General features: G+C 35.3%; 3 protein-coding genes across 3 annotated transcripts; 2 read left to right on the plus strand and 1 right to left on the minus strand.

Moving 5' to 3' along the window:
• The first annotated feature begins 467 nt into the window (after window positions 1-467).
• Window positions 468-9825, plus strand: uck2a (uridine-cytidine kinase 2a). The gene is made up of 7 exons (XM_042762129.1): window positions 468-674; window positions 6649-6808; window positions 7232-7328; window positions 7874-8016; window positions 8130-8227; window positions 9034-9137; window positions 9463-9825. Exons 1-7 carry the CDS (start codon window positions 570-572, stop codon window positions 9533-9535), a joined length of 780 nt encoding a protein of 259 aa, XP_042618063.1. The 5' UTR covers window positions 468-569; the 3' UTR covers window positions 9536-9825.
• A 3870-nt stretch (window positions 9826-13695) lies between these two features.
• On the plus strand, window positions 13696-15429 carry magoh (mago homolog, exon junction complex subunit). Its single transcript, XM_019118188.2, has 5 exons — window positions 13696-13884; window positions 14205-14263; window positions 14676-14786; window positions 14872-14954; window positions 15307-15429. The coding sequence occupies exons 1-5, from the start codon at window positions 13794-13796 to the stop codon at window positions 15404-15406; spliced, it is 444 nt and encodes a 147-aa protein (XP_018973733.2). The 5' UTR covers window positions 13696-13793; the 3' UTR covers window positions 15407-15429.
• Window positions 15430-16424: 995 nt separating this feature from the next.
• cpt2 (carnitine palmitoyltransferase 2) lies at window positions 16425-20487 on the minus strand. Its single transcript, XM_042762132.1, is given in 6 exon segments — window positions 16425-16906; window positions 17310-17672; window positions 17675-18613; window positions 18699-18805; window positions 18910-18990; window positions 20020-20487. Coding segments are annotated over 6 exon segments (2007 nt in total). The 5' UTR covers window positions 20208-20487; the 3' UTR covers window positions 16425-16577.
• Between the last annotated feature and the right edge of the window lie 499 nt (window positions 20488-20986).

Below are 20986 nucleotides of genomic sequence, written 5' to 3' on the forward strand. Positions count from 1 at the left end.
AAATTATTTTTGTAATATGAAGATACTTTATATCATTATGTATCATATATGATATCATATATCATTATATTGTGTTACATATGCGTTATATTATAAACAATTCACACTCCCGTATAACACTTTTAGTACAAATAATATTAAGTATAAAGGCAAGGCTCTAGTATACTATATAAATGATTAAAAGTTTGAAGATTTGATTTTTAAAAAATCCAAACCTAGTATTTCTAAAGCTCTAAAATGATTTCATTTTGCTTTCTTATAAATAATAGTATCCATCAGCCGTGTTGTAGCCAATACTCCATCACTGTACCATCAACTTCAAGAGCTGGAGAAACACCATTGCAAAAAATATTGTGGGAAGGTCATTGTACATTATATATGGACATGAAAAGGTCTATTATAAAGTGTTTAAATGAGTGTACCTTGAGTGGAGAGAGCTCTACTAATGTAACATCACACACAAACGTTCCAAAGGAAAAGGTTAGACACAATTGAAAGGAAGGGGGAGGAGGAGCGCCGCTGCTTGCCGTGGTAAAAGCAGTACAGAGCTCAGTGTGCGCACTGGCAGCATGGCAGGAGACAGAGACGGCAAGTTGGACAATCAAGCCCAAAATGAGCATGTTGTCAGGCAACCTTTCCTCATCGGGGTAGCCGGCGGCACTGCCAGCGGCAAGGTTGGCATTCTGCTTTACCTTACATATAAATATTAGTTATCGTCTGTTTTGTGTTTGTCAGAGAGATGAGAGCACACTGACCGCGTGGCTCATTGTCATGGAATCATCAATGTGCACATTTATTTCCTTCCCGAGATGGTTTGACATGTCCGATGTAGAAACGGACATATAAAACCTTTTTTTTTTTCATTTAAGGAGTGATTTAATTGACTATTTTATTTATCTGTAAATCAAGTTTAATCATATAGATGAAAAAAACGTATAAATAGGGATAGTAATTTTAAAACTGTTATACAGAATGTAATAAATACTTCTTCGTTAGTATGTGTCACTCAGAAACAATGATGTTGGTCATTTTCCTGATGTAGACAGCTCCCTCACACCTCGCTGTGCACTATGGCGATGGTGGACTTACCAACTTATTAATAAGCATTTAATCAGTGTTATTATTTCACCTTTAAATCCAGTTTAATTCATTTGCGAAGATTAACAGGATTGTTATGGATCAGGCGCTGTTGTGTCGAGGCAAATTACGACTGTCTTTTGTTGTTAGAAAACAGATCCGGATAAATCACCACAATCCCTCCGACATTCCATCAGATTCATTCAAATCCCATCAGCTGTCGAACACACCAATTACAGTTTTACTTAAGCTAAATATACAGCGTGTTGCGAGGAAAGTCTAACTTTGCGGTTAGGCTATGTGGATAAAACCGCGCCGGAGGATGTCTAGCATCTGCTAGGATAACGGTTATGATACAAGCACAAAGACACACGGTCTCTTTGTTTCATGAGCTAACGGTGCGTGATGGTACAAGAGAACAAGATAAAAGTTTATATATTTGTGTGTTTAGCGATAAACCTAAATAACTACTGAATCTGGACGATATAGAGGAGTAATTGCGGAGCTTTTGTTGGTTAACGATATTGGGGTCAGCGACAGTGATTGTGTCACATCTTACCTCATTTACGTGCGTACAGGCGGCGTACGGTGCGTCCGTACGCACTACGCAGTGATGCGTCAAGCGGCTCCTTCAGTGAAGCGTGTTTGTTTTTGATTAAAAAAGTTTGTTTTTGATTTGCTTTATTGAAATATTTGTAGATATGTTCGTGTTGTAGATTTAGAGTAGGTAAATAAATAATATACAGTTAAAAAATAAACGGAAACCTAAAAATTGTTGCCTTACCTGATAACAATATTTTTATTATTATTTTCAATAATATTTTTGATATTTATTTTTATGTTTTAAAATAATATATTTAATATTTATGTTACTTTTTATTACATCTATATATAATATTAAATATTATATTAAATATTATATATTGCTAAAAAATGAATGACAAAAATTGAATGAATATTTTCGGTCTAGGTATATTACCTGTTGTACTTTGTTTTATTTTATATTTAGCATATATTTATAGCATTAGTGTTTGTGCAAGATTATTTAAGTTTTATTTATATTATTTACTATGTTTATGTTACTATTGGCCATAGATGCTGGAAATGCCAATTATGATGAAGTTTAAGTCATTATGTGGAATACTATTGTTATGTAACTTATATATTACTAAAAAATGAATGAAAAAAATTTAATGAATAGGTATATTACCTGTTGTACTTTGTTTTATTTTATATTTAGCATATATTTATAGCTTTAGTGTTTGTGCAATATTATTTATGTTTTATTAATATTATTTATTATGTTTATGTCACGGTTGGCCGTAGATGCTGGAAATGTCATTATGTGGAATACTATTGCAATTTTTTCCCTAAATTTTATTTTTTACTGACCACTCTAAGTCATTATTTAAAATGTCTCTGTACATAATTTGTCTGTTCCTTTTTGTTTCTGTTTGATCATCTTGTTTGCTTATGTTGTGACTGCTATATCTCCCAGCTGTCAGGTGTGCAAGTCTCTCTTACCGCACTGCATGGGGTTTCTCTGTTTTCTAATTTGTTTGTGTTTATGTTTTTACTAGAGTTTTTGGAGGAGTTGTTTTTTATATTTTTTGATTTGATTGTAGGCACTCAATGTTCTGTCCGGAGCTAATATGTTATGCTCTTGGTGTGCTGTTTAAGGACACCAGTTTGTTTACATCCTGAAACTGCTCAACCAAAGCAGATAATTGACTGAAGCAAGTTTCCTTTCTATGTTTAATGCAGGCAGAAACATCTTTGCATTGATAACATACATCACAACCCAGCTCACTAGGTGCACTTTAGGTAGCATTCGCATTACATTTCTAAACAGCAGCTTAGTTTGTTGGGTATACAAAAATACTTGGGAATTAATCAGGGGAATGATTGGTCAGCAACAGCTGAAGCTGTTTTTGGCTGTCCTGCAAGGTTAGTTTAGGGGCCGGTGAGGGGACAGGGTAGGATAGGTGAGATTGTTAATGAAGAGATGCTCAGTTCTGGGGACTATGGCTTCTTTCTCGTTCCTGCTGTAGGTTGTTATGAGTTTTACAACTTGCTCAGTATCCTCCTGATGATTCAAAGGTAAATGATTGTCTTTCTTTGCCCTTGGGGCATTTAGCATGTCTGCAGGATTAGAGGTTACTTTGGCTGGAGGTTGATGGATCTTGGTCACAGTGTACCAACAAATATCAAAGAAGTGTCTGAACTCTTTTTTTTCTTTCTGCAAGGCTTTAACACAGTTGAAAAACATGTAATTATTACATAATATAAATTAGTTTGTGGTGGTGAAGCCAGTGTGATTGGACCTAGTTGAAATGCACTCCAGTTCCTAGCATGCACTCCTGCATGAATAAACTGGTAAAGCTATACAACAGGGGTGCCCAAACTCGGTCCTGGAGGGCCGGTGTCCTGCAGAGTTTAGCTCCATGCATGAATAAAATAATTATTTTAAAACAAAAACACCTGATCCAGCTAATCAAGCTCTTACTAGGCATACTAGAAACGTCCAGGAAAGGTATTTTGAGACAAGTTGGAGCTAAACTCTGCAGGACACCGGCCCTCCAGGACCGAGTTTAGACACCCATGCTTTACAACAATATCCATGTTTTAAGCCAGTGTAATTTGATTAAATTTGAATTGGAATTTAGTTTTTTTTTTTTTTACAGTTTTTATTAATTTTAGTTAACATTAGTTAAAAGAAATACAGCTGTTCATTGTTAGTTCATGTCAGCACAAGTCCATTAAATAATATTAATATATTTACTAATAAATGCTTTAGAATTATTGCTAGTTCATGTTAACTAATGAAGTTTGTGTTCTATCTAATGTTAATAAATGGAATTTATTGCATTTAAGTGTTATATAAGTGTTACCAGTAAATCATACAACAAATACTGCTTTACTGTTAATTGTTCACCATGCTTGACATGCACATCAGTTGGTGTTAACTAAAAGTGCACCATTATATTTTAATGTGGTTCGAGTGTCACTGTCATTGTGGTTTAAGGTTTGACTTTGTGTAGAACCTGATGCAGGTATTATAAAAACGTTGTTTTCTTGGCAATTATATGTTATTGTGAGGCAAGTAAATGTCTTACAAAACTGCATGCAACAGAAACTTCATGCAGTCCTTGTGTTTGTGCTGTGATTATTTTGTGTGACAGAAGACAACATTATTTCCGTAACTCTTAAGTCAGAATTGCATTGTGTTTTGAAAGATATTACAGGCCTTAGAGCAGATCACTGGCTGTTTTTGCTGAACGTATGCTTGGTGTATATGTTTGTAGCTTCTTACACAGGGCCTGAGACAGCTTGGACTGTTTGTGGATTATGCTTTAAATGGATTGAGGGACTGGCACTCAGCATTGCAGCTGGTGAAGGAAAGCTTTGTAAGACATTTGAGCACATACACATAGGTTAGATACAGCAGGGTTTCATCAGAATCTTCAGGATTCAGTTGCATATCCCTGTACTGCGGCCACCTGTCTTGTGCTTGGCTCTTTATTGACGTGTGGTTGACTCTTAACATGATCTAAAGATCTGAACTCATGGCATGTGGTTTTCAGTTTTATTTGATGGAGTTATTCTCACTGTTCTTTCATAATAGTAGCTTTTACTAGTCTGTTTATATACCATACATCAAGTGGCTGGGACAGTAAGTTTATTCAGTTTTTTTGGACTTTGTATGTGAATACTTTTTGTATTAAAGTTGTGCTAAAGTATTAATATTTCTCATATCATCATGATTAAGCCAGCTATCTAAGGTACACCATAGACCTTGTGCATTTTAGTGCTGTTTCTCTCTCTTTTCTGCTTGGCTCTTCAGGGTGTATCTCCATCCTCCATATTGGTCAGATATTACAGTATTGAGTATTGAGTTTTTTTTTTGGCCCATTACTAGACTGTCAAATATGGAAAATATATCAGTTTTTTAATGAGGAGAGTCAGATTACCAGACATTGTCAAGCTGCGGAGAGGTGCAGAAATCTCTCTCAGTGATGGTGTGAGCAAGCACCTGCTTATGTTTTTAACTGCTCATGGTTTGTGTTTTTTTTTTTTTTTTTTTTTTTTTTACAGGATGTGTCACCTGTGAGTGTGGGTTATACTCGTTTTTTGTTTTGTTTTTTTAATAGGCATATTTATTGTATCTGCGAAACGTGAACGTGTAGGGATCGAAGAGATGCAGAAGACAGTATCTAAGTCCTGTTGTACAATCTCAGAGCCAGTTCTGCTATGTAAAGTTCTGTGTTTATGCCTTGAAATGGGGGTGGTGGGTGTAATTTTGATTTTGACTATAAGGGCTCTTTCAGTCATTTTTAGTGATATTTTAATTTAATGTATGTCATTGTTTTATGTCAAAACACGATTGACAATACTACACATAACGTAACCCTGTTTAAATAGCCTACTAGTACAGTTCAGCATAAAACTGTATATATTTTTAGTTTGTCATGATAAAATGAATGATGTGCAGATCAGTAAGTGTGTTTGATTAATACAACTGATTTGTTGAGAACTGAATTTCTTACATTTTATAAATTACTTTTACATAAATCTTTTGGAACAAACTAAATACAAAAAGCACAGAATGCATGTAATGTTTTAAAAGTATGGCCTACTAAAATGTATGTAACTTTTGTAGCAGCTAATGTTGTAAATAATGTGACTATAAAGTATCGTATTGTGCTATTTAATTAAAAAAACAAAAAACACTTGAGTCATTTTAATATGTATTATTCTGTCATTTAGCCTGTGTGATTCATGCAAAAACCAAAGAGTTTTTTCATGCTGGTGGTGGAGGGGAATACGTCCAAAATTGTAAAAAATATTAATTTAATAACACAACTGAGTTTTTTTCTAGCATGTAATCAGTTGTGTATTACAAATTCATTAAAATGTCAGTCTTTTGTGACAATGGTCAACACTAGGGAATCTGTGTCACAAAATATGCTTCCAATAGCAGAGATAAGGTGCAGTTTAGCCTTATGGTGTCCAATGCTGATTCAATTAAATTCATTTGGTTCATAATTCAAAAATATATAATTGGGTCAGAAGACATTGTGAACACAAATGCGATTTTAAAAAATAATTCTGTAGTTTGCCATACAGGAAAATACTGGGCCATCACTGGCATTGAATTTAGTTGCAACTTTGCTTGGCTGACTATCATAAAAATCATATTATATATTTGAATGCAGCCCTCATGAAAACTTTTACACGACTTCACTAGACAATCATGACATGTCTTTGGAAGAAGTGCCAAAACTGATACTGGTGTCCTCTCAAAAAAAAAAAAAGTGCATGAGGCACATGAACAGAACCAAACAACATAAAAATCATTCAAATCTTTATTCATTATTATTATTTTTATTTAATAAGGACCTGCTTTTGGTTCCCTATCTGATTTTAGTGTTTAGTGGTCTCCCACAGAAATTACACACTAAACATTAAATCGTTGCCCATTTTGTCATCATTTCAGTTTGAATTAAGATTACTCACTGAAACTTGTTTTAGAGCACATATGTTTTCAACTACAATCCTGTCTTTTTTCAGTCATCAGTTTGTGGGAAGATTATGGAGCTTCTTGGTCAGAATAAGATCGATCATCATCAGAGGCAGGTGGTCATCCTCAGCCAGGATAGTTTCTACAGGGTACTGACCCCAGAACAGAAGGCCAAGGCTCTAAAAGGACAATTTAACTTTGACCACCCAGGTAAAAGAGTTTGAAAAGCTCATGTTTATGTTAACAGCATTTATTTTCTATTTAGATCGATTTTTGTTGACCTGATTTATAGCTCTTTATGTGTGCTTTTGCATTGCCAAATACCTCTGCCTATTGCAGTGTGTTATGAACGGCTCAGACAACCGTTGATGCAGCCTGTATACTTTGGCAGCTATCTGTGTGTGTGTGTGTGTGTGTGTGTGTATGTGTGTGTGTGTGTGTGTGTGTCCGTGTGCATTTCAGAGTGAATGTTTGCTTGACTCTGCCTGCCACCCACACACACACTCATTCTGCTGCAGCACAAGTGGCTTATCACCCTTTTGCTTGTTCTTTATATCCTGTTTCCTATGGGTTAAGAAACCTTAGAACATATTGTGTGCTGTCTGTCTGATCCTCTTTTACTGTGTCCCACAGATGCGTTTGATAATGAGCTGATAGTCAAAACCCTCTGTGATATCATGGAGGGAAGAACTGTCCAGATTCCCGTCTACGACTTTGTTACCCACTCAAGGTCCGTTCAGACCACATTTTGCATAACGTAAAGGGATAGTTTGCCAAAAAATGAGAATTCTGACATCATTTACTCACCATCATGTTGTTCCAAACCCTTAAGCCTTTGGTTAATCTTCAAAACAGAGACAGACTAAATTAAATCAGTTCATCATATAAAGCAATTGTATTTTTTTAAGACTTTGATTAAACCACTACTGAGTTCATTTTAGAACCTTTTTTAATCCTCTACACGATGACAGTTTTCATCCATTTAACTTATTATCATTGCATTGTTTCTATGTGTGGATATTTTTGTATTTATTCGAGTTTCAAACCACACACAAAAGCAGCGCGTAAGCAGCATATATTTATTTTGGTGCACATATTCAGCGGCTGCAGGAAAGTAGCAGAAACACAGACCAGAATGTAACTGCTGTTGATTTGCTTACATGCTACTTGAGCGTAGTGTTTCAAACAGGCCTTATCTTGATTTGTGTTATGTAATCTGTTTGCTCAGGTATTTCCTGCATCCTGATACGCTTTAGTTTTCCTTACCTTTCACAGGAAAGAAGAGACGGTTACTGTTTACCCAGCAGATGTAGTTTTATTTGAAGGCATTCTTATGTTTTATTCGCAAGAAATCCGAGATCTGTTTCAAATGAAGCTGTTTGTGGATACGGATGCAGATACACGTCTGTCACGCAGAGGTGTGTGAGGACTCAATGATAATTCATAGTGTGCTTAGTGATAGGACGATGTATTTCAGTGCAGTTTGATTCTCTCTTACTCTTACTCTTATCTCATTCCCCTTTACTCACAGTCCTGAGAGACATCAGTGAGAGAGGCCGTGACCTAGAGCAAGTGCTAAGCCAATACATAACTTTTGTTAAGCCTGCCTTCGAGGAGTTCTGTCTGCCAGTGAGTTTTACACTTTTCTACCATATATGATCTGTGTGTGTGGTTTTGTATTTATTTATTTATTTATTAATTATTTTATATAACATACACCACTCACACACACATTCCTGTGATGGCAAAGCTGAGTATTATTATATAAAAAATACACACTCTTACACACACATTCCTGTGTTGGTGAAGCCATTACTCCAGTCGTCATTTGATCCTTCATAAATCATTCTAATTTGCGGATTCCGTAATAAATATAAATGAAGAGCATTTATTTGAAATATAAATATTTTCTAATGTCTTAAATGGCTGTACTGTCACTTTTGATTTAATGTATCCTTGCTAAATAATTTTTTTTGATTTATAGGAGATCTTAATGATCTTAGTGTTTTGTAATTGGGCTTTTTATTGTGTTTTAATTATTTTGAATTTCATTGACACAATTTAGCTTATTTTTACAACACAAAATGTTTGTACTAAAAGTTTACTTAGTACAAACATTTTGTTTATTAAAACTAAGTACTGAAAAAGTTGTATTACTTAGTACAAACATTTTGTTTATTAAAACTAAGTACTGAAAAAGTTGTAAAACAACTGGATGTGGTTTTTATGGTCCTTTTATTTTTCCTTTATGTACATGTAAATATTTAATTATATAGAATAATGTTTGTGTTTCATTTTTTGACTGTTATTGTCCTAGCATTTTGTCAAGCAGCAGGTGGTGAAATATTTGTCCATTGGAAATGTTTTTGTTGTTGTTGTTGATCATCTTCACTTTTTTTTTTTTTTTTTTTTTTTTTTATCTGTTTTACTTTCAGACAAAAAAGTATGCTGATGTGATCATTCCAAGGGGAGCTGATAATCTGGGTGGGATTTTAAATGTGTTTATCCAAACTTTACCATGTGTAGAAGAGAGGAGACAAATATTTTGATATGGAAATGTTTTGGAACAGTTTTTGTTATACATATATTGTTTTGAAATGGGTGTTTTTTTAAATTTTTTGTTATACATATATTGTTTTGAAAATAGGAATGTTTTGAATGTTCATTAACTACAAAACAAGGCGAGTGAAACTAGTGCTAAACCTGCCGGGAAAAAAGTATTTATTTATGTCTAAACAAAGACTTGTAAGACAACTTTATGTGATTTTAATAGATGTTTGTTTTTCTATTTTTATGTATTTGTCTTTAGTTTGATTGTGTTTGATATGTGGGATATTTTCAGGTTGTTGTTTGTGGTGGTTTTTGAAAGGGTTTGTAAGTGTACATAAATGGCCTCGTAAACGGCATCCCTCAGAGTCCAGCAGCAGGCCGCATTGACCAGCCCTCCGTCAGGATGTCGGGAATGCAGGAGAGAATGAATATGTGATCGATGGATGCAAGAGAAAAGAAGGACTGCTTGTGTATTCTGTTAATTAGCCAACACTGCATAAGACAAAACGAATCATCGAAAAATTTCAAGATTTTCAAAGACTGCCTTTTATTTCATTCTGCTTCTCCTTCTACTTCTCCTTTTTTTTTAGGTTTATTTTTGGACTGGCTACACTTGATGTTTTCGGAGTTAGAAAGATAAATGGAACTTCTAGTTCCGGAATTGTTAAAGGTCAAAATGGATATCTCCTCTATTTATTTTAACATTTTTATTTTATTTTTTTGTACTTTTTCTTTAAGAGTATGTTTGGTGACTAAAAGTGGGGATGCAGATAATTAAATGTTACGTGACTCCATGGTAATGAGGATTAAACATATATATTTTTAAATATTTTTATTATTATTTTTTTTTATCCTTTTATAATTAAATATTACGTGACTGTATTTTTTTGAGGGTTAATCTTATATGTATATATATATTAAACAGTTGTTTTAAAATCTATTCTTTTCTTTTTCTTTTTGGTTGACAGTGATGGAACAAGTATTTTTAGTATTCTGGCATTATTTATATGGTGTCCCTGTATGATCAGTGTTTCTTGCAGAAGGATAAATGTTTATTCCTCCTTTTCACTTGAACAATTCAGGCAGTGTTGCTACGACACAACAGGCCTCTCAGGGTGTAGTTACTACAAATGAAAACAATAACTCACTTTTGTCCTAAAATCTTCATTTGTAATTTTTAATTTAGCTTTTTAGGGAAAGAGACAAGACTGTAATCTACGTAATCTGGCTATTTGAGCAGAACTAAATTTTTTGTACATATTCATATTCGGTTCTGAATTACAAACCTTGTACTTCTAGAATATTTACGGAGATGCCATGTGATCCTCATTAAATGTGGTCATGTGCTTTAAAACAAAGCCTGGTGGTTGATTGTGCAGCATTGCTGTGGAGTGTTAGCATGAACTAATAGTGATCTATTTGTCAAAAGATTTATGTTCATATACTATGCACTGTACCCTAGACTCTAATAATGCAAATTGACACTCAGTTTAATTAGACTTGTGCAAGGCATTTAGACAAATGGAGATGCTTACTTGAAATGAAAAGGCATTTAGACAAATGGAGATGCTTACTTGAATTGCAGTTGTGTCTTAAAATATACACCATGATGCCACTTTGGTAAGTCTTTGACAAAACTCACCAAAGAGTTCATTTAGTTTTCTTCAACAGATGTTTTTGTAGCCCGAGCCGTGTAATTTCCATGCACGATACATATTTTCCCTTGTAGCTCAGTTTTCCTGCATCTTAGAGCCAGAGAGAAGCCATTTAAGGCACTCTGAAATCATTCAGGGATGTGAAACTGAACAATCCAACCTTTAATTTTGACCCTGACTGTAAAAAGACCCCATATATCTTCCCTTTGATCTTGAAACTTGAAACTTTCACTAGAAATCGGTTAATCATTGATATACGTATTGTTCTTATTTAATATTGTTTTTATTTTGCTTTATTTTATTTTCTGGTTGGCTTCATTCGCATTGCTGCTATGATACAGGGTGACTCATTGACTATTCTTATGTAAAAATTCTCAATTATCACTTATTGAGTAATGTGAATATTTATTTGATCAGGTATGATCATTTCGCAGATAATGCCATTTAATTGTCAGATTATTACATTTAATCAGAGTTGTCATCATTCATATTTGAGCCAGATGCAAAAAAAAAAAAAAAAAAAGAAAGATATTTTGTGACTTGAATACTTATTTGGTTGTCAAAGGCATTCTTACCCCCAGGCTGTTTATTTGGCCAAAATTGCATAAATTATTATAAATCTTTTGTTGACGTCTGGTCCTTGGTTTTGTTTGGGTATTACATGTGTGATTCAATCAATATGTTCATAGATTAATTTGAAAATTCTTGAAAACAGCCAGTTCAAAACCACTGCAAAAAATTTTGTGCCAACATAAAGTTTTTGTCTGTGAAATTACAGATTGTTCATTTTATTTTCATGCCGTTACATTAGCTAAATATTGTAAATATTACTTTTCTAAACAACACTTGGTTACTCAAACATCATGGCTGTCGAACATACATGTCGGAGATATTTATACCTCTCATTAAAAGGTTTTGTTATATTAGCACAGATTTAAACACCAGCTTTTAAAATGCAGTACACATTACAATCATTTTTTTTGAACATACATGTCATAGTTGTTCATTCAATAAAATCATGATTTCATAACTGTTATCATCTCTATCTTACCAACTTGCACACCCAGTGTGTAATGCTACTTGACAGAAAGTGATGCAAATATAGCATTGTTTTTCTGAAATTTGTGGGATTCCAAAAGCTTTAAGCTGATGACGTTTAACGTGCAATCAATTAATTTGGTTCCCACACTAATGTCTGTAATTATAGCAAATACTGATTTTACCAGAATATGTGACAACCTTTATGCATTTATGTTGATTTTAGAAAGAAATCCTAGTCTGTAACAGATTGTCTTGTTGCAAAGTGGGGTGAATTCGGAGTGGATTTCAAAATTATGGTGTTCTGCATGATGTATCATTATATGTTTAATTATTGTTGCCTTTGAGTTTTGGTGCTTGCAAAACAGGTGCAAAATGCAAAGAAAGCCAAAACTATTATTGAATCAGAAAAGGTTGCATGCTTGTGTTGCTGGACCAAACAAACTACAGTTGCAAGGCTTTACAACAGCATTTCTTTGACACTGCAAAGAATATTAATAACACTATCTTGAACTGTTATTCTTGAAGCTGGGGATTGGCTTTTTTTTGTTTTGTTTTTTTGGTGTTTTTTTGTTTAAGCTGGTGATTGGTTTTTGTATCATCAAGTACATGTGTAAAGAACTGCAGAAAGTTGTATAAAAAAGTGACTGACAGCAAAGCTTAATTAAATAAAAGTTTTTGTACTCCTCATGTTCTTTGCCTCAGTTGAACACATGGTGTATTAATCACATTTGCTTACATCAGAAAAAGGAAAAAAGACTTTAAATAGTAAATCCCTCTCTTTTAGGAATTTTATTGCAAGCTGGACAGAATTACACAATGGTTTAGATTAGAACAAAGATAACACGAAAGCATACAACAACGAAACGCCATTCTGGTAGCACTTCATTGGGTGGAGGATGTAAAACCTAGGTTAGCAGTCATCTGTTCTGATTCTTATGCAGCACTTTCAAGCCTTGCAAGTGGACTAAAATCAACTAGGCAAGATATTATTTATGATATTCTCTAGCACGTTTTATTGAGAAATAGTAATACTAGTCTTATTATGTTTCTGTGGGTCCCTGCTCATGTGGGAGTAGAGGCTAATGAAGTGGCTGACAAACTAGCTAAGCAAGCTTTAAATCATGCAGATGTTGACATACAAGTGGCTCTTAGTAAAAAAGAGGTTCAGGCTAAAGTGAAAGAAGTCACTCATAGTAAATGGCAAAAAGCATGGGATGTTGATAGCAAGGGCAGACATCTTTATAGCATCCAACAACTTGTAGGAAATGGAAGAAGGTGTAATAGAACACAGAAGGAAGATATTATCATTTCACGTCTTAGAATTGGACATTCTGGACTAAATTATTCCCTTTTTAAAATAGGAAAGCATGCAACAGGTAAATGTAAGAAAGCTTTTGATGATTAGAGACAATAGAGCATATTTTATTTTCATGTCAACAGTACGAAAATGAAAGAATATTGCTTATTCAAGAAATGAAAAATTGAAAAATTGGACATTAACACTTACAATATACAAAGCTTTTTGGAATGTAATTTTGAGCAATGGAAGAAGTATAGAGCCATTATTAAATTTATTAAAGACATAGGGTTTACGGGATAAAGTTTAAAAAAAAAAATTTTTTTTTTTTTTTTTTTCTTCATTTCCTTGCTTTTCTTGTCTGGGCTCCACACTCCAGTTTGGTAGGTGGCGGTAATGCACCATAAGCTGGTTTGCCAACCGCCATAAAAATTCAGAAGAAGAAGAAGACAACAACGAAACACAGGTTCAGGGAGGTCGCATTCGGCCTACTTGCAGCATCATCATTGTGCGACCGGTGTCTGACGTCACACCGCGACCTGCAGTACGCACGCGATTCCATATTGGTCGTTCCTCAAGCAGTTTATTTAAGGAAGATTGTTCGTGCGGTGATTTAGGTATATAGTGCCTTACTTAAATATTGTGCACAGATATGTCCTCGAGTGACTTTTATTTGAGGTACTATGTGGGCCATAAAGGTAAATTCGGCCACGAATTTCTGGAATTTGAATTCAGGCCAGACGGTAAGTCAGGCGCCAGCTTAGCTTGCTAATATGCTAACAGCCTTTCTATTGATATCTGTGCTTGCTTTTTCACTAGGTCGAAAGCGTTTTTCTAAAGCTGTTTGAACTTTTATTACTGTTCGGGCTGTTCGTGTAGAAAAACAAATTAACATGATAGCTAACATTTCAGAAAACTGCCAGTTTTCCTTTATAAATTATGTTTCTGCTAAGAATTTGTTGTTTTTATGATAAAATATTTCAGTGACGGTTAAATATTTTCATAAGAAGCTTTCATATAATATGAATTTATATCATATGATATGCATTTTGTTTTCATCCAGGCAAACTGAGATATGCAAACAACAGCAACTACAAGAACGACGTCATGATCCGAAAAGAGGTAAAGTCAGCTGCGTGATGACGTCACACACACCCAACGTTAGGTCATTTTAAGTGAGTGACGTGACATACAGCCAAGTATGGTGACCCATACTCAGAATTCGTGCTCTGCATTTAACCCATCCAAAGTGCACACACACAGCAGTGAAACACCACCAACACACACACAGCAGTGAACACACACCCCGAGCAGTGGGCAGCCATTTATGCTGCGGCGGCCGGGGAGCAGTTGGGGGTTCGGTGCCTTGCTCAAGGGCAACTCAGTCGTGGTATTTCCGGCCCGAGACTCGAACCCACAACCTTAGGGTTAGGAGTCAAACTCTCAAACCATTAGGCCAAGACTTCCCCACTTCCCCTTCTTTTGGTTGAAGAGTAGGCTTTGTAACTTCTAAGATATTTTTCCTATCTTTCAGGCATATGTTCATAAAAGCGTGATGGAAGAGTTGAAGAGAATCATTGATGACAGTGAGATCACAAAAGAAGACGATGCCTTGTGGCCACCTCCAGACAGAGTCGGGCGACAGGTTTGTAGGGATATATATTTTTGGTCTGGTCTCCATGTATGGTGTAATACTCCGCATCCTAATGGCTCTTCTTTGTGCTTTATAGGAACTGGAGATTGTCATCGGTGATGAACACATTTCATTCACAACTTCCAAAATTGGATCTTTAATTGATGTCAACCAGTCCAAGTAAGCATATTTCATAGATGGATATTTTTTAGTTCACAAACAGTCTCCTCTTGTTCTCTCTGCTTCACTGCATTTTCACTTCTGCACTATTGTGTCAATCTTGAAACCTGGCATTGCAGTAAAACAAGCATTATTGGCTTTTGAATGATAAATTGCTTGTGATGCATCTTACTTGTAAATCATTTAAGATAAAAGCATCTGCTGAATATTTTACTGTAATGTAGGTTTTTTTTATTCATTTATTCAGTGTTGTCATGCAGTTTATTGCTTTCCTTTTTCTACTCTCAAGCAATGCAGCACTGTGTGTTCTCTGTATTATAAGAGTGGTAACATTTGTGATTTTGATCAACAGGGACCCAGAAGGACTCAGAGTTTTCTACTACCTGGTCCAGGATCTCAAATGCCTTGTATTCAGTCTCATCGGCCTCCACTTCAAAATCAAGCCCATCTAGCTACCCAGTTGGATTTTGTTTTTTTTGTTACCTGAAGTAGTATTTTAGTTTTTGTTTGTTTTATTTTTTTGTTTTTTGTTTTGTTTTTTCTTTAGTATTTTTTTTTTTCTAAATAAAAACCTTGTTCAACTGTTGATATGCTTTACATTCCATTTCAGAACCCCTTAAAAGTGCAAAATATCTTTTCTACATCTTAATGTTGATCTCAATATTTGCACACCATAAATAGGTGCTTTCAAATAGAAGGTACAATATGTAACTACTGGTTTATAGTTTGGGGTTGGTGTAAACTTTTTAATGCTTTTGAACGTCTCTTATGCTCACCTAGGCTGATTAATTTTTTTCAAATAAAAAATACAGTAAGAATTAATATTATTTGAAATGTTTAATAGATTTTAAAACACAATTTATTCCTGTAATGGATCAACTAAATCTCCAGTCTTACGTGTTAAATGAAGTATATCTTTTTCAGGATTTTTTGATTAATATAAAACTTAAAAAAACAGCATTTATTTATTTATTTTTTGTTTAGTGTTAGAAGATTTTTAAAAGTAAACTCTTGTACTGTTAAAGATTTTCTTAAAGATTTATTTCTAAAATCTTACCCCAAACTTTTGAAAAGTAGTGTATGTGAACCTTACATATGTGGCTGAAATATTTCAAGTTTTTTAAAAAAAATTTTTTTATTAATCTTATTACAATATTTACAATCAGAGTATTCATAATCATCCATGTTGTTACATCTTATAAGGCACAGGACAGGTCTTTCAATTATGTTACATAATTGAACATAATGCAGAATTCTGCAGTTCAAAGATGATTGACATTTATTAAAGCTGCCCATTGAACTTCAGGGGAAATACACTGCAAATATTTCAAATACAATACATTTTAGGACATTAGCATTTTACAAAATTTTTTATGACATCTTAATTTTAGTGATTTTTTTTTGTGGATTTATAATTTCTGATTTTTGTTATTGATAAGATGTCTTAGTTGTATGTTCAATAAATGGAAGTCTTATTAGTTCTACCATCAGCCTTAAAAGATAATCATGTCATTAACAGTTACATTGAGTCCTTATCTAATAAAAGTAAAACATAAATGCTCTAAATTCAGACTACTCCACTTACAAAGTGCTTCAATGAACTTCAACACATTAAGTGCACTTTCAATTAATGGGTTTTCCATCAAGTACTGTAAAAATGTCTTCCAAGGACTTGTGAACACACTTAAGGAACTCATGAACATTTCTGGCTGGGTAGCTGGACACGTTGCAACCGATCCATTCATCATGGACACCATATCCCACTCCGAAACCATCAGGCACCACTGGAGCAAATCCGCCCAGACTGACTGCGGGGCTGGTAAGAGTACTGGTGGAGAGAATGTTGTGGTTTATGGCAGTATATGCTGGATCCTGGTAGAGACTGTGCAGGGCCATTCCTTTTGAATTAGCCAGGTAGCGCATGGCAAAGAGATGGCGATCAAAGCCTTGACCTAGATCAAAAAAGATGACAATGAAGAAATATACACGTTGAGAGTGAACTAAAAGATCTATTTTGATGCCCACCTTCCCCCCAAAATGTATAAGGATGTAAATTCTGTCATAATTTATTCACCCCCACGTCATTCCAAACCTGTATGACTTCAGTGGGGTCTAGTGCTGTTTTGGACCACATTAACTCTCATTATATGGAAAAAAACAGTTGAAACAGTTTTAAAAAAAATCTCTTCTTTTGTGATCCACAGAAGAAAGTAAGTCAGTCATATCGGTTTGAAACAACATGTGAATGAGTAAATTATGACAATTTTCATATTTAGGCAAACTATCAGTTTTTTCCTCCTAGAATCACAAGACAGCTCATAAATGCAACTGACAGGTTGTCAGTGCTGCACTAACCCATTGCTGCCTCTTTAGTGAGCTGCCCATGGTATTTGGAGCATTCAGTCAAGAGCCCCTGTAACTGCTCCACAGTGTGCTGTCCAGGCTGCTCGACGAATGCCTTGGCACAGCGCTTTGTGTGGATGGTAGCGGGACGGATGGTTTCTGTGCGCCCATGTTTAAAGGCTGCAGTGCTACACGACTCGTATGTGGCGACCGTCTGGCCGTATTGCCGTAGGAAGCCCATCTGGAAAGCCAGCTGTGTGATGGCATCTGGGCTGAGCTTCTTCTTCTTAAGTTGCTCCTTTCCACCTTTCTTGAACTCCATGGCATCTATGGTGAGCTTTGACACGGCGGTCTGGAAGTTCTCTTTGCTTTTCGGATTCCAGCTTTTAACTCTTCATTGAGTTTAAACTCTATCCGGCGTACTGCAGAGGAAGAGTCCACCGCTGCGGGCTGGGATCCAGGCCCGACCAAAGGCTTCTCCGTGGTGTCCTTGAAGACCTCATTCTGGAAGCGGAGAACGGCCACGCCGTCACCCCAAGAGTGCTCAAAATTGATGGCTGCCTGTCCGTCTTTAGCTAATATGATACTGAAGGACTTGTCGTACCAGCGGTTGCAGCCGTCTCCATGAAGCATGTTGTGGGAAATGTGAATATGGTCTCTCATCACCTCCTCATCCAGGCAGAGGCAAAACAAAGCAGTGTCTACTAAATGCAGAGCTTCACCATTTCCAGCATCCAGTAGTTTCTGTCGTAACCCTGCCCAGGTGTCTCTATTCTCACTGGTTAGAATGCCCAAGGGGAACGAAGGAGTTTTTGTGGGGTCTGTTAGGATGTATTTCAGGTGAGCTTGAACCTCAGCAGGCTTTACCAGGTTGCCATCCCTATCCACCATATCAAATACATACAGGTTGCCTCGCCTTATTATGAGCAGGTGGCGGCCCTTATCGCCTGTAAGGAGCTCGTCGCACTTGTACTTTGGTTTGGTTTTGGTGTTGAGTTGGAGGGGGTGATGGGACATATCCAGAGGATAGGCGTTCACCATGTACGCTCCAAACCATGAGATGGAGGGGGGCACCCATCGGATCAACTTCTTGAAACTGTCTGTGTCACTCTTGGCAGGGTTAAGGTGAAACACCTCTGGCTCGAGTAGACCTGCACTAAGGGTCTTCATGAACCGGATGGCTGAGCACACCATGTTGGTGGCTCGCACAAGCTGGTCATTGTACTCGGGTTTGGGGTCAGGGTTAAAGGACATGAAGGGGTTAAAGTTGAGCACAACAGACTCCCGAGCAGACAAGTACATGTCAAACCATGGAGCTGCAAGGCAAATGGGAGAAATTCATGAACGATGTTACAATTAAAACAGTACTCAATTGTCATTATTTGTTACTACATCTCCCACCTGATATATAGCTGGTGTGCTTGTTCTTCTTGTCTAAGGCCACAAGTTCTTCGTGTAACTGTTTACCTACACCACTCTGGAAATCCTGTGCTACTTTTTCTGTATTACTGATGGATTTCAGGGAAGCAGAAGTCAGCAGAAAAAATGCTAAAACATTAAAAGTTCATCTGAATATGAAATGTAAAAAATGAAATCGATACTTTTGGCTTACCTGTACTGTTCATCGTTCAGCAGGGGTCTTTGAGCTGCCAGATACCTCCGTATTGTATCTTCCAGTTTTGGGACTGGTAATCTGTAAAGAACATGTTAAACTTATATATTTTGGGAAACATATCCATTAAAAGTTATTACATTAAAAGTATACAAATATTATATAATGATTTGTAATGTACACAATTATTTGAAATGTTATAATGTGTTCCATATAATTGTTATGAATTTTATTGTGAGACATTTTAATTGGTAAAATTATTTACTGCTCTTATTTAAATGGTTATATTAACAATGTTTTGTGTATGCACACTGTCATTCAAAGTTTGGGTCAATAAGATTTTTATTTTTTATTTTTTGAAAGAAATTATTCAGCAAAGATGCAATAAATTCATCAAAAGTAACAGTAAAGACATTATAACGATACAAAATATTTATATTTCAAATAAATGCTGTTCTTCTGAACATTCTATTTATCAAATAATCCTAAAATTTTAAATTTTAATAAAATTTTTAAATTGATGATAAAACTAATGATTCCTAAGCCCCTCGTCAGCATATTAAGGTGATTTCTAAAGCATCATGTGACACTGCAGACTGGAGTAATGGCTGTTTTGCTTTCACCATATTATTATACAAAAATATAATTATTGTAATTATATTATACAAAATTTCTGTATTTCTGACATAGGCTACTTTTTTTAGGTTTTAGTATATACAGCCTCACCATCACAAGGCCAAGACGATTAGAGTACATTTTATTTTATTTTATATCTTTGAATGCAACTCTACCTCTACAATTTACCACGGACCAGTACTGAGGGAGCTAAAGTTGAAACAAGAGGGCATATTTACATGTAACACCATGATCTACTATTGATCTCCTTTGCAGCCAAAGCGTAGACTTTGCACTTTCACCTACCTTTCACCTACATTCTCTAATATGACCTAAAACTTTAATAGAATAAAAAATAATTAAAATTAAAAAATAATAATGCTACTTCCAGTTAAAATCAGACTCAACATTAAAGATTCACTATCAAAGCACAGCAAAATGAATTATATGTCGTGGTTTATATGTCATATGTGTGATTCTATGTAATTCTCTTACCTTGGTAAGCTCTTCTGGTAGTGCATGGTCGGGACGACACTTTTGTGTAAATACTCAATGCCAGCTCCATCCTTACTGCTGTATTTACGTTGGGTGCTCGTTAGAACTGACAGGGCAGGGTTATTCCTTAACTTTTTTAACTTGCTCAGTGTTGAATTATATTGCGTAGAGAGCAAACCTGCCATCATACAACTTGTAATTTAAGAAGTTATGAACTGCTTATTCTTCTTAAAGCTCAACAGTGAACGCAGTATGTCTGACAGATCCTGTCGCTGACACGGCCAACAATAATAACAAACCGGTGCTCTCTTAGTTTCAATTTACAAAAGAACGTAAAAAAAAACCGTAAAAAAGCGATTTAAAACAAGAATAATTTTTAATAGCTACTTTTAACAAGCAGACAACATTCACAGCAAAAATTTAAACCATTTTAATATTTGATTCATTACTTCCGCCTCACCAACTATCACCTTTTTCAAAATAAAAGTCCGATCTATATAAACAGGCTATTTATATACAAAACACATAAAGGCTGATAAGTTGTGCATTTAATGATTCAACTGAATTTGTCATTATGTGTTAATTAAATTGAAACTCACAAAACAACACAAAATTAAGAGATTTCGCCAGAAATAAATTAAAACTTTTATATGTACATTTAATTATATTAATTTATACAAATAATCTTCTTTATATTTCGAGTATTTATTACATTTTCATATTTTGAATCCATTTCAACATGCACCCAGGCTATCAAAGCGTGAGACCACAAGCTCCGCCTTTTTGTTCTGATCCATTGATATGATTGGTTCAGACACAAAGGCGCAGGAAGATGATTGGTCATCGAATGTCCCTTTGGGATGCTGTAAATTCATGAACGGCAGACAGCGTCAGTGGGAATCATCCATCACGCGCATAGCCAGCATCATCTGGACCGATTGACCTGGAAGCGCGACATAATTCTCCA

The sequence above is a fragment of the Cyprinus carpio genome, chromosome A8, assembly GCF_018340385.1.
Source record: "Cyprinus carpio isolate SPL01 chromosome A8, ASM1834038v1, whole genome shotgun sequence".
Classification (NCBI taxonomy): domain Eukaryota; kingdom Metazoa; phylum Chordata; class Actinopteri; order Cypriniformes; family Cyprinidae; genus Cyprinus; species Cyprinus carpio.